At 51.0% G+C, this 13404-nt stretch overlaps 1 protein-coding gene across 3 annotated transcripts in view; it reads left to right on the top strand.

Annotated features, from left to right (window-relative positions):
• XDH (xanthine dehydrogenase) overlaps window positions 1-12292 on the top strand; it is a 49109-nt gene extending 36817 nt beyond the window's left edge. For all 3 annotated transcript variants that reach the window (XM_087823831.1, XM_016218921.2, XM_087823830.1), the window contains exons 25-36: window positions 784-975; window positions 1170-1315; window positions 1508-1589; window positions 2118-2213; window positions 3044-3172; window positions 3836-3910; window positions 4640-4692; window positions 6178-6292; window positions 7239-7304; window positions 8690-8878; window positions 10245-10421; window positions 11985-12292. In XM_087823831.1, coding sequence (XP_087679957.1) covers window positions 784-975; window positions 1170-1315; window positions 1508-1589; window positions 2118-2213; window positions 3044-3172; window positions 3836-3910; window positions 4640-4692; window positions 6178-6292; window positions 7239-7304; window positions 8690-8878; window positions 10245-10421; window positions 11985-12035 — 1371 coding nt within the window. In that variant the 3' untranslated portion in view covers window positions 12036-12292. The remainder of the gene's footprint in view (window positions 1-783; window positions 976-1169; window positions 1316-1507; window positions 1590-2117; window positions 2214-3043; window positions 3173-3835; window positions 3911-4639; window positions 4693-6177; window positions 6293-7238; window positions 7305-8689; window positions 8879-10244; window positions 10422-11984) is intronic.
• The last annotated feature ends 1112 nt before the right edge of the window (window positions 12293-13404 follow it).

Here is a 13404-nt window from a genome sequence, read left to right as displayed (position 1 = left end):
TCGCTTGTTTCTGGGGAGTGGAAGGAAGGTGGAGGGGCCGCTCTGTTGAACAACCCGATTTAGGGAAGCATTGGCCTCTTGAATCCACTTGCCGTCCAACTTTTTTTTTTTTTTTTAAATATATCTTTATTGATTTCAGAGAGAGGAAAGGAGAGGGAGAGAGAGGTAGAAACATCAATGATGAGAGAGTCATTGATGGAGCCCGCAACCCAGGCATGTGCCCTGACCGGGAATCAAACCCCGATCGCCTGGATCCCAGGTCGACGCTCAACCGCTGAGCCACCCCTAGCTGGGCTGTAGTCCAACTTTAATGGGAATAAAACCACTTTACAACTAATTAATAAAGTCGCCTTTTTTTTTAAAGAGGCACGTGATCAGTTCTAACTCGAGGGCCTGGGAAGGGCTCCCCCAGAGGAATGGGGGTTTCGCAGGCAGATGGTGGGGGGGCATGACAGGTGAGAGGAACATGGACTCATAAGGAGGGTGATAAGCGTGGGGAAAGGCCCCAAAGCGCCCGGACCCCGTGCCGGAGGTGTGCAGACGTTACTCTGGGGACACTAGGTGCAGGTCTTCGGAGCGCTTGACCTGGTGTGACCCAGAAGCTCAGCGTGAGGTGTAGGTGAGGGGGAGGCACGGGGGGGGGGCGCAGGAAGGAGGCCGCTGCCACATCCAGAGGGGGGACACGCGTGGGCCTGAGGAGCCCTGGACGGTGGGGCTGGGAAAGGCGGGGATCCAAGGGAATCAGCACCCCGCTCTCTCCCATTTTGGTTTCCTCTGCTTCAGATCATGGATCGCGCTCTACTCCACATGGACAACTGCTACAAAATCCCCAACATCCGGGGCACCGGGCGGCTGTGCAAGACCAACCTGCCCTCCAACACGGCCTTCCGGGGCTTCGGGGGGCCCCAGGGGATGCTCATTGCCGAGCACTGGATGAGCGAAGTCGCGGTGACCTGTGGGCTGCCTGCCGAGGAAGTAAGCTGGGAGTTTGGGGCACGAGTCAGAGGGGTTAGCTGACTTTGAGGGGACAGGGGCTTTGACTCTTGGGCGTCTCCCCTGGGGGCAGAGGACAGGCAGGTGCTGCTGAGGGTGGGGGAATCTTACCTTTAGGCTTTGCCCCCCTCATCTGTTGCCACGGAAAAGTCCCCAGTGTCTCTCTCCTTGGGAAGGTGCGGCAGAAAAACATGTACAAAGAAGGGGACCTGACACACTTCAACCAGAAGCTTGAGGGGTTCACCGTGCCCAGGTGCTGGGACCAATGTCTAGAGAGCTCTCAGTATCACGCTCGGAAAAGCGAGGTGGAAAAGTTCAACAGGTAGGCGCCCGGGGGGGGGGAGTCCATTCTGGTGCCCCCTGGGGTGTCAGATCCCGCAGGCATCACGGTGACTACATGCGCAGCTCTGAGGGTGCCTCGTGTCAGTTGTAGAAAGCTGCTGCGTGAAAATGTGTTCAACCTGACATAAATGTGCTAGAGAGTATCCTGTGAGCACCTTTCTTTCTTCTCCAGGGAGAACTGTTGGAAAAAGAGGGGATTGTGCATAATTCCTACCAAGTTCGGAATATCCTTCCTTGTTCCTTTCCTGAACCAGGTAATTGCTTTATATGATTCTGTCCATCTCCGTGGGACCGGGTCCCCATTTCCCCTTCTTTGCAGGGGAAAGCCACTGCCCCGTAACGGAGCTGACCAGAGGGGCTCTTTGCTGTATCAATGAATGTGTACATCCTTTTGGGTCTAATATGTCACTGGACAGGGAAGGGAGCACGGGACTCAGGCCTGGGGTCAAATTCTAGACCTTACCTTTCCTGGTCGCAGGACCATGGACAGGGACGCTGGCTTTCTGATCCTGTTTCTTCATCTGTGAGAGAGAGAAAGACATTTGACCTCCCTCCCTCTGAGCATGGGAGGCAGAGAGAGAGAGAGATGAAAAATTTTTGCCAAGTGCCAAAGGGCTATTGAATTAAATCATGAGATTGATGCTGCTTTAATTTTTGTCTGGGGTTTATATCCAAAATGGTTCTGCTGGTTCTCCTTTCCCTGGGCTGCTGTACCTTTTGTCTCAAGTCTCAAGATGAACTAGGATTGACTAAGTTTTGTGTCTGGTGTCTTCTTTCCACAGGGTGGAGCCCTGATCCATGTGTACACAGACGGCTCTGTGCTGCTGACCCACGGGGGCACAGAGATGGGCCAAGGCCTGCACACCAAGATGGTCCAGGTGAGCGGCCTGGGGACTGTGGTCTCTGTAAGAGGAGATGCTGGGAGAAGCTGAGGGGTGGGACATCCAGGGAGCAGAATCAGGCCTCTGCCCCGGCCCTGGCTCTGCTGCTCATTTAAATGTGACCTTGAGCAAGGGTTTCCTTATTTGTGCAAAGGGGTTGCCACGTGACCTCTGAGGTCACTTCCGTTACCAACATTCTGGGGCTCTGAGACTATGTGTAAGGGGTGTATGTTGTATGTATAAAGGTAGTGAAGACTCCTCTCAGTGGAGCTGGATGGTGGAGCTGGTTAGAATGGCCACAACTGCTTGGCTCCTGGGGACTGGCCAAATTGGATTTTTTGAAAATAAAGCTTAGCTTTAACTGGCACTTTAAAAAAATTTTTATTTTTCAATTACAGTTTACATTCAATATTATTGTGTATTGGTTTCAGGTGTACAGCACAGTGGTTAGACAATTCTATACTTTACAAAGTGCTCCCCCCAACATTTCCAGTGCCGACCTGCCGTCACACATAGTTACTGTAACATTACTGACTATATTTCCTATGCTGTACTTTATATCCCCCTGGCTATCTTGTAACTACCAACTTGTTAAAAGGCACTTTTAATCACCATGAGGTTTAAAAAGTTTTTCTCTAACGAAACCATTTCCTAAAGTGCTGCTTCAAGTTCAGGCAGACGTGAGAGCATTCCGGGCTCAGTGGAATTATAGTTTACAAAACTGTCTTCTCCCCTATACCTGTGAACCTGAATCCTACCTTGGGGAAGAAGCAGCCAGGCCCCGGGCTCACCCCTTCCCTAAAGGGCGATGTCATCTTTCTCCACAGGTGGCCAGCAAAACTCTGAAAATCCCCATCTCTAAGATTTATATCAGCGAGACCAGCACCAGTACAGTGCCCAACACCTCTCCCACGGCCGCCTCTGTCAGCACTGACATCAACGGACAGGCCGTCTACGTAAGGAACCTCGGGAGCCGGCAGAGCCGAGGGCCAGCCCAGGACTTTGGGTCCAGAGAGTCCCCGGGGTGGGAGCCGGCATGGTCCTTGCAGGCTCTTTGGCTGTGACCATGCCTTTGGCTCTCTTATCCAGGAGAACTCTGCTCTTCAAATGCTGAGCTAAAAGAGAGGCCCAAGGACCACAATCACTCTATCGGAGTCAGGAAGGATGAGTGTAGGAGGGGAGGAGAGTTGGTGAAGTGCAGGGGGTTCTGGGAAGACATACTCTTGGTGTGAGAACCGGTCATTGGACAATGGACTGAAATTGGAATCTACTGTGGGGTTGGCCAGGTCAGACCTACTTGCTTCTCCCACGTGGAGGACACCGTCAAACAAAGGAGTTTGATGGGAGAAGCCACCTCCTTAGGTGCCTTCAAACATTTCACCCGCTGTCAACTTAAGAATTGGGTCAGGAAGTGCTCTCCAAGCAAAGGCCAGTGGTGGTCCCTTGGGAAGGGTCTAGTGGTTTCCACCCTTGGTGATTTCTTAGAGGGTGACAGGACTTTGCGTGGCACCCTGGGCACAAGATCACTTGGAGGTGGCTTTGTGGAGGCCCTCAGGTTGTCCCTGTCTGGGGCATGCAGAGGGCTGACGTGCCTGGTGTGTGGTGGATGTTTTCTTTAGGAAGCTTGTCAGACCATCCTGAAGAGGCTGGAACCCTTCAAGAGAAAGAATCCCAATGGCTCCTGGGAAGACTGGGTAAGTCTGAGCTGATCCAACTTGCTTTTGCAAAGGCGAGTGAAATGAAGAGCAGGGCCCCTGTCCCCACCCTGGGCAGGAATAGGAGATGGTGATCTAGTTCATACAGCGAGGTACCAAATGAGCAATACAGAGAGTTGCTGTTATAATGGCCAGGACAGGGAATAATTACCGAGGTGAGGCAACTGGAGAGGCAAGCCTGAGCTGGTTGTTGAGGGAAGCAAAGGATTTGGATCGATAAGGCAGAAGAACTGCGTATACAAACATGCCTGGGTATGGGGACGTGGGAGGGTTGGGAGAGAGTGAGCCCTTGAGTTTGGCTGGAGTGGCAATGGTGTGTGTGCCACACCAGAGAAGACTGGGGTCGTCAGCATCAGGTATTGGCTCTGTAGGCAAGGGGAGTCATCGAAAGCTCTAGAGTAGGAGAGTGCCACGGACAGTGCGGCATGGTAAGATGATCACTCCGGCTGGGCTGGGTTGCGCAGCAGGCGGGGGAGGCGCCTCGGGGCTGGAAGATCTGTTAGGAGACAGCCTAGTGCTCCAGGCTTCGATGCCAAGGACCTGATGCAGGGGCGGCGGTGAGAGTGCCAGGGGCGGGGTGGGAGTGAGTCACCGGTAGCGTGTTGGCCAACTTCCAGGTGTGGGCGATGAGCTTATAAAAGTCAGTGCTGGGCCGGGGTCACTGGGGCCCATGGCCACCCCTTCCTGATGGCCATTTCTTCTCCCCAGGTCGTGGCTGCCTACCAGGATGCAGTGAGCTTGTCCGCTACTGGGTTTTACAAGTATGTACGGTGGCATCTCCCCATCTCACACTGTGCTGCCATCCTGGCCTCCCGGGTCCCTTCCAGCACTGAACCCTGTCAGCCTGTGGTCAGGAGAGGGCACTTCCACCAAAGCTCTTATGTCTTCAGTGGACGTCCACTCATTTCAACTTAAACACGCTCTAAAATACATGGGCTCACCAAGCTACGTGCCGACGAGCAGCCATATCAGAGACCCCATTCCGGCTCTGGTCTTAGTGGACTGTTGCCCTTGGGGAACAGTGATTCCCTCTGAACCTGTTTCCCCGTTTATGACAGAGTGGGACATTACCGACGTCCTCCGTCAGCGCTCCCCTGTGAGAAGCAGGGGCGTCCGTGTTCTGAGTTACCACGTGTGTTATTTTGTACTATGCATCGGATTTCTTTACGGAGGCTTTCCTTGTGAAGAATGAGAGCACAAGGTCTTATTACAAAATGCGACATTCAGCAGAACTTAAAGTGAGATTTAGAAAAGAACACGTATCTTCTGCAACTTTAAAATTCAGTAGCTGCGTGAAGAGCTAGACACTGCCCATTTGATTTAGAAACTGAAAAGATAGGATCGTATTGACTGTCAGCCATATGCTTTAGCTTTCTCTGGGAGATTTCACTAGGACCTTTTCTCTCACAGATCAGTGGGTTTGGCAAACAGTTCCATGTTGGCTTCAAAAGGTTTTTTTTTACATATATGTATATTTATTTTTTAGGCAAAGTAATGTTTTGCCAGTGCTCCCCGGGTTATGTAATATTTGACCTACACAAACAGAAACTAGTGCAGATTTTGTCATAAATTTCCATTTCATTTTTGGAGTTAGTAAACTGGGGTAATATCCCGGAGCGCCCAGGTGACGGTGGCAAAGCCAGAGATCAAAGACAGTGATCGTTTCTTCTGGGAGATGCCTTCTCTCTTAGCCCTGCATTGGCTTTCTTCTCATGCAGATTCTGATCCCATCAGCTCATGTTATTTTTGTGTCATGTCTAGAATAACATAGGTACAGAGTACTATAAATCCTAGTGTGAGGACACACACGCATATATATATATGACTCATGCAAAATTAGAATTGTGTAAGATACTCAGGATCGAAAATGAAAAAAAAAGGTATAAGAGAGCATCTGCTTTTATTAATCACACTTTCCTTAGAGCATCTGTTCACATTTAGAGGGGACCAGTAGGTGAGGGGTAATGCAGGCAAGCGGCTGCTTAAAGATGCTCCCGGCTGGCATGAGATTCTGATCTTGTTCTCGGTCCCCTGGAGGGAGGCGAGCAGCGCTGTGGGCAGGTGAGCCCGCGCCAACAGCCGGGGAGTCAGCACAGGGGCGTTAGTTCTGAGGCCTTGAATTCTAGCTCATAGATACTTTGGGGTGTGACTTTCACATCCTTCTTGTGGGACAAGCCATTTGCGTGTGTATGGGGGGGACATAGTCACCTGAATACACGTGCACTGTATTCTCTCTTCTCCCCCAGAACACCCAACCTTGGCTACAGCTATGAGACCAACTCAGGGAACCCCTTCCACTACTTCACCTACGGGGTGGCTTGCTCTGAAGTGGAAATTGACTGCTTAACAGGGGACCATAAGGTAAGAAGTTCGCAAAACTTCAGTACTATGGGGGAAAAAGGAGAGGAACAACTGAATTGCAATACCAAGAGATAAGCTCTGTGGTTGGGAAAATAATAGCTTATATCAAGACCTGGCAAACTTTCTATAAAGGACCAGAGAATAAAAACTTTAGTAAGGCTTCCTGGACCACAAAGATGCTGCCTCAACTCTTTTTTTCAGTCTTTAAAAAAAATGTATCTTTATTGATTTCAGAGAGAGGGAGAGAAACATCAATGATGAGAGTCATTGATCGACTGCCTCCTGCAGGCCCCCAACTGGGGACTGAGCCTGCAACCCGGGCATGTGCCCTGACGGGGAATCGAACCACAATCTCCTGGATCCTAGGTCGATGCTCAACCGCTGAGCTTCGCCCGGGCAGGCAGATGCTGCCTCAACTCTTACCATTGCAGCGCAAGAATAGCCATGAACATACGGAAACAAATGAGCGTGGTTGTGCGCCCATAAAATGTTACTGGTGCACACTGAATGGGAATGTCATGCAGTTTTCACACATCAGCATATATTCCTCTTTTTATTTTTGTCAGTTATATAATGACGTAAAAACAACTAGTAGCTCACTGGCTGTACAAAGACGGGGGACTGGCTGGATTCAGCCCATGGGACGTAGTTTTTGACCCCTTCCTTACACCATCTACCCAGACTCAGGTTCAGAGCCCCAGGAACCTGCACCCATGCCACTCTCACCCCTTCCCCGGCTGCGGCTCAGAACTCAGCCTTCAGCAGGGACGATGGCAGTGGAGCCCGGAGAGAGGGTGACTGCTCCTGCCTGAGCGTACCCAGAGCACTCTGCTTGTGGAAGTCCTGTTTGGTCTGGCACCTCATAGTCTAAGCGTCACCAAGGCCCACCTGTCGTTCCGCACATCCCTTTCTTCTCAAACTGCCTTTATTTCCCCATCTGCTGCAGAACCTTCGCACAGACATCGTCATGGACGTTGGCTCCAGTCTGAACCCTGCCATCGATATTGGACAAGTAAGGCTTGTGGGGAACCTGGGTGGCGATGGATTCGGCTGCTGATGTGCCCCATCCCCTTCCTAGGGCCACCAGCCACAGCATCTTGTCCAATGTCACTTTTATGCAAGTCTGAACATAGTACCAAGAGTGTCTTCCTCAGAGTGAGACTTAGATAAATGAGAGCCCACCCACCTTCTGAGGCAGAAGGCAAATTAATTTGGATTGACCTGGAAAGGGTACTCACACCTCAGAGGACAAGATGAATGGGGAAAACATTGGGTGTGCATGTGCACACATGTGCTTGCACACACGTGCTCGCACACACGCATAGTTTGAGAGGAAGCCCAGTTGGATGGAGATGGAGTTTGGGATCAATGTGCAGGCCGTGAGGCCTGAGGTCAGGGAGCTTTCCCCTTCTCCGTTCTCTTCCACCAAGGACAGCAATATTCTTAAGCATGGGTTTGAGCAAGAGGGGTAAAGGGATGGCCCAAAGAAAAGCACTTTTGGAAAATATGAGAGTATTAGAGCAGGTGGGGCAGGAGGAGACAGAGGGAGGAATCAGGACCTGAAGTATTGAACATCTGGTAGAAAGTGTAAATTATATTTCTCATAAATGGACAATTCCTGAGTATACAGAAACCTCATCATTAGTCAATCAGTTCATTCGTTCATTGAACAACCATTGGGGGAGCCCCTACTACGGGCAGGCTCTGAGCAGGCACCGCAGACATTAAGATGGTCAGCACCTGGTCTCCCCCGAATACTCTAGTCTGGCTTCGTGGCACCACCTACCTGATTCTGAGGAGTGCGGCTGGGCCAGCAGAGAAGTGGGCCGGTAGATGCGGCAGGTGCCCCCACACAGAGCTGTAAGCCAGAGCAGAGGCACTCCTTTCCCAGAGGCAGGCAGGGCTGGGAGTTCAAAAAGCCTGGAATCTACTATCCAAAACATTCCTCCTCTCTCGTGGGGCTGCTCAGAAGTGTGCAGTCCCACTCAGGACATGGGAGGAGCGTGGGGCCCTGAGGCACATTCAGCAACTGTTAGCCTGTGAGCTTCTGTCTCAGTGAGGAGTCACCATCTCCCCAGTGGCGACATGGGAGGCGCATCTGCACCGCCCTGTGGCAGGTTTCAATGGGGATGATCCTACCATGCGTGAATCTCCTGCAGTCGCTGCCGAGCTTTGAAACTGACCTTCAGTGCTAGTGCGCATGCCCGGCCTGCGCCAATGCCCGGCGAAGGCCCAGAGGGGTCGTCCTGGGTGGACGGGAGCCTGGTCAGCAGTGCGGGGCTGTTTCCAGCTTCCTTCCAGGCCCCGCTCCGGGTGGCTTGGTGCCCATGTGGGAAGCAGTACCCATCCCTGGGGAGTGGGGAGGCAGTGTGTCCATGGTCTCTGTCTGCCCTGCAGGTGGAAGGAGCATTTGTCCAGGGCCTGGGCCTCTTCACCCTGGAGGAGCTGCTCTACTCCCCTGAGGGGAGCCTGCTCACCCGTGGCCCCAGTACCTACAAGATCCCTGCATTTGGCAGCATCCCCATTGAGTTCAGGGTGTCCCTGCTCCGTGACTGTCCCAACAAGAAGGCCATTTACGCATCCAAGGTACTGTTGCTCTGGGCTGGGCTGCCCCCCTGTCTTCACTGTGGGAGCCCATGGTTGGTGACAGGGGCTCTGGCCCTGTGGGTCTGCAGGGGGCTCCTCTGGCAGAGAGAAGAGGGCATGATATTGGCTTTGGCAATGGTGGCGGAGGGGCAGGCAGTCCTGCCTGGGAGCCAGGGAACTGGTTTGAACACGACACTACCTCCGTGGGGTGGAAGCCAGCTCCTTTGAGTACAGTGAAGAATTCCTTAATCTAATCCTGTAGGTCAAACCCTGACCTGCACCCATGTCTCAGGTGTGTATCTTTGATGTTTGGTCCTAGACATGATCCCCCAGACACAGTACCCCTGTTGTCCTATGATAATGGGCCATATATGGCCCGCCCTTGAAATAATTTGTTCTGGCCTGCCAAGGTAACTACAGGCAGGTCTTGAAATTCAATAAATCTAGGAGCTTCTTTAAGTTGATAATTTTGTATGGCCCATGAATGATGTTATAAATATCCTTGGCAGAAAAAAGGCTCCCCACCCCTATGCTATGAGAACCAGCATACTCACTGAAGATGGGCAGTGCCTCTGCGCATCCCCATAACCTCCTCAGCGGCTGCCCCCGGACCCTCAGACTTGATCAGGATGCCTGAGGCATGATAGCCACCCTGCTTCTTCCCTGTCCCCAATTAGTATGGAAAAATGGTAGAAAACCAACCAGGCTGATTGATATGGTCCTAGGTCTAAGGAAGACAGATAATCACCTATAAGCAGTGAAACCCACCCGCTTGCTCATCTCATGGGTTACATGACGTGGGAGCATCTGGGACACTTTTTAATCCCTGCCATTGGCTCATGATAAATATGCAGTTCTGGGGGGCTCACCCCTAGACATTTTGATTCAGGGTCTGGGTGAGGGGCCCCAGAACATGCATTTTTAACAAGTGTCCCTAGTGATTCTGATACAAGGAGTCTCTGATTTGTGCTTTGGGGGACAAAACCACCTCTGCTGGAAGCTGTTTCAATTCTTACTTGTCATGATGCCTATATTCCAGTAGATTATGTGCCTGTACATTTGGGGTCAGAGTTGCAGGTAGATTATTGCCCTAGGCTTGTAACTGCGAGGAAAGGGTTAAAATTCATGTCAGTTTTTTTGTTTGTTTATAAACGATAACTATTTAATACTACTTTTAATGGCACACTACATTTGCATGGTGCCATCAGGGAATCGCATAGTAAGAGTTCAAAGAAATATGCCAAGGAGGTCAAGCCATTCACTAGGCTGATTGTTCCCAGCCCCTGATCAACTGAGGCCAGTTAGTGTGTCATCACGCATCACTGGCCCTCCGCCTGATTTCCTGTCCCCCACTCTGTCCCCTCAGGCTGTCGGGGAGCCGCCCCTCTTTCTGGCTGCCTCCATCTTCTTTGCCATCAAGGATGCCATCCAGGCATCACGAGCTCAGCATGGAGATAACAGCACGAAGGCGCTGTTCAGGCTAGACAGCCCCGCCACCCCGGAGAAGATCCGCAACGCCTGCGTGGACAAGTTCACCACCCTGGTAAGATGCCTCCTGAGCACCCACTCAGTCTGGGGGAGGCCGGCACAGCCTGCGAACTGCAGGGGAGGGTTCTGCAGGGGGAGAGAGGTGTTAGGCTCTCTTTCAACTGGGCAGCCTCTGGTCAATGCCACCCTCCACTCTCCGGTTGAAGCACCCCCTTGAATTTGCAGGAAAATAACAAGAAACCCCCCTAAAGCTGCAGCTTGTAGCTGGGCCTCCTTCGCGAAAGAAGGGCTGTTTAATACACAGTGATCACCCACAGATTCCGTTAATTTCCATGAAGATGGGGTGATGGATAGAACTCCAGAGGAGCCTAATCTTTAGTGTCCACCACTAGCGTGCTTTTTGAGACCCTTCTCTGTTAAAAACACTGTGTGAGGTACTGTGGAGATGGAGAGAAAAAGAGGAAACAATTAGTTAATCGGATGAACCCACATTTATTCTGTAATTACCGTGTGCCATGCTGATACTGGAGACACACAGTGCTCTTGAAGACTTTGCAGCCTTTTAGGAAACCAGAGGATCTCATTATATGGTGACTGGTTACTACCTTGGAGATGTTTGTGACAATAAAACAGGAATTCCATGGTCCTTGGGATTGTTTTGGGAAGGTCCTATGTGATACTTGCAGCAGACAATGCCTGGCAAAAGGAGACCAGGCTAGGACCGTTTCTTCCATGGTTGGACCCTTGGAACCAGCCTGTGCTCTCAGTTGCGCTGAAGTGGTCCCTGCACGCAGGACTTGTCAAATGCAATGGCAGCCTCTGCTGAGGTAGCGGGACCAGGATCTCCCTGATTCCCAGATTGGATTCCTGGGTTATTTGGTGGGAAATTTGATGGGCCTTTTGGGTTTAGAGGTGAAGTGGGTACTTATGGACCCAAAGTGTTCCAGGGATGGGGAGGGTACAGGAGAGTCCCCAGGGCAGGTAGTGAGGGTGCCCAGAGCTGTGCAACAACCTTCCCATAGCCCAGAACCTCTCACCATGGCCCGAGTACTGACAGTTCCCCAAACCCCTTTCCCTGAGCGGAGAGGTGTTGCATGGCTCCCTATAAGCTTGCACAGGCTGCAAAGTTAGCTCCTTGCAAACAATCTGATACGCAACTCGGTTACTTAATGAGCCCCCTCCCCCCAGGCCCCAGGCCCCAGGCCCCAGGCGCCAGGCCTTAAACAGAGATTCTAAATCTAAGCCCCTTTGCTATGTTAAAACACACCAATGACTGAAAATCCCTGCAGTCGATTTGCCCCAGCAGCTGGTTCTATGCTTTTGAAGAACTGTGAGTACCCCTGAGAAGGGGCCACTTCTGAATTTGGTTATCCCTGTATTTCCAGAGCCTACTAGAGTCTCTGCCGCATGAAAAGCGCTCAATAAAGATAAACAAATGACTAGGAAGTGAAGGGGCCCTGCCCCAGGGGCATTTCCAACAGCTAGGACTGCAGAGTGGTGTTTGGCCTTCGGATGGTGGCTGGGAGCGGTGGGAGGTGGCATGTGTGCAAGCGGGCGGGAGGGGCACCGCTAGGGGAAGGAAGGCCCTGGCAGTGAGTTGTCTACCATTCCTTTTCAGGGTGTCACTGATGTACCAGAAAACTGTAAACCCTGGTCTCAGAGGGTCTGAAGAGAAAGCCCCCAGTGGCTCTCCACGGGGGCTTCCGGGGCTTGCCCTGCAGAACACGAATCTATAAAAGACACAGGATGACAACACTGATTCATCAGAAAGGTGTTTGGAAGAACAATGCATGCCTTGGAAGATTTTGATAAAAAGTGTGATTTACAAACATAGTGATAAGCAAATTCAGAGCTATTAGGCCCAAGGCCCAAGTGGCTACTATGCAATTAAGGGTAATTTTATGTATGTTTTAATCATGTATATAATTAAATAGATTTAGGAAGTGCTTGTGCCATGTCCCAGCTCACTGGACAGACTGTATAACCTCCAGTACTGACAGTGTCTGTTCTTTAAAGAGGAATTCCACAGACCTCCAGAAGCTTGAACGAAAGCTACTTTAAATCCACATGCCTTCCTCAGAAAGCCTTTCCTTTGAATCAATGAATGTCCTATTATAACCTCCAATCGATACTCAAATTTGCAATGGGACAATGGGTGACATTCAAGCCTCTAACCACCTTCGGGTCATTGGGGAGAATAAAGAATGAAACAAATTCAAGGTCAATTGGATCTAATTTTGTTAAGTTGCACAGAGTAAGATTACTCGATAACACCAAACCCAGCAAACCCAACTGCTGGGCGCCTATGATGTGCTGGGTTTCTTCTTTCCCTTTGTGCTTTTCAAAATACATATCAGGTTTTAAAATCCTCCTTTGAGGCCAGACTAATTTCCATCTAGAAATGACCCTACTGGAAATTCAAGGCCAGCCAGAAGGAAAGCAGTCAAGGAGCCTGGGTTCTCCATCCAGCTGTGTCTCTACCCGTGTGGCCTTGGACTGTTGCTTCCCTTTTCCGTACTTCACTTACTGCAAAAGGATTGGACTGGAGTAATCTCTAAGGTCTTCTCCAGCTCTAAAAATCTATAAATATGGGACCGGAAAACTCTAGTTATGTAAGAAATCTGCAGTTACCGGTGACTTGGCTCCCTTTCTATGGGTCTCATGAACTCTGCTGAGACCCTGAGGTAGGTAAGAGGACAAGAGAAGGACAGGCCTCCCCTGGAGTTACTCTAACAGGCGCTTTCATCACCACGTGGTACTAGGTCGATGGCGTGACACTGTCATGTGCCTTCATTGTATAAAATACCCACCTTCTGCCAGACAGGGTCCGAGGTTCTGGCCACGGGATAGTGGAAACCATACAGTTGAGCTGGAGCTTGATGTCACTAACGAACGAAACTGTTAGCTGGCTGGCATATGAAAAAGGCTAATTAATCATCATAACCGCATCAGATGCTAGTGTCTGCCATATTTTAGCCAGCCTTCATTTCTGGAGAATGCACTCACACTGGGGCTCACATGCGCGCGCGCACACACAC

The sequence above is a fragment of the Miniopterus natalensis genome, chromosome 13, assembly GCF_054644295.1.
Source record: "Miniopterus natalensis isolate mMinNat1 chromosome 13, mMinNat1.hap1, whole genome shotgun sequence".
Taxonomy (NCBI): Eukaryota; Metazoa; Chordata; class Mammalia; order Chiroptera; family Miniopteridae; genus Miniopterus; species Miniopterus natalensis.
Note: the sequence above shows the minus strand (reverse complement) of the source record. Positions and strands in the feature narration are given on the sequence as shown.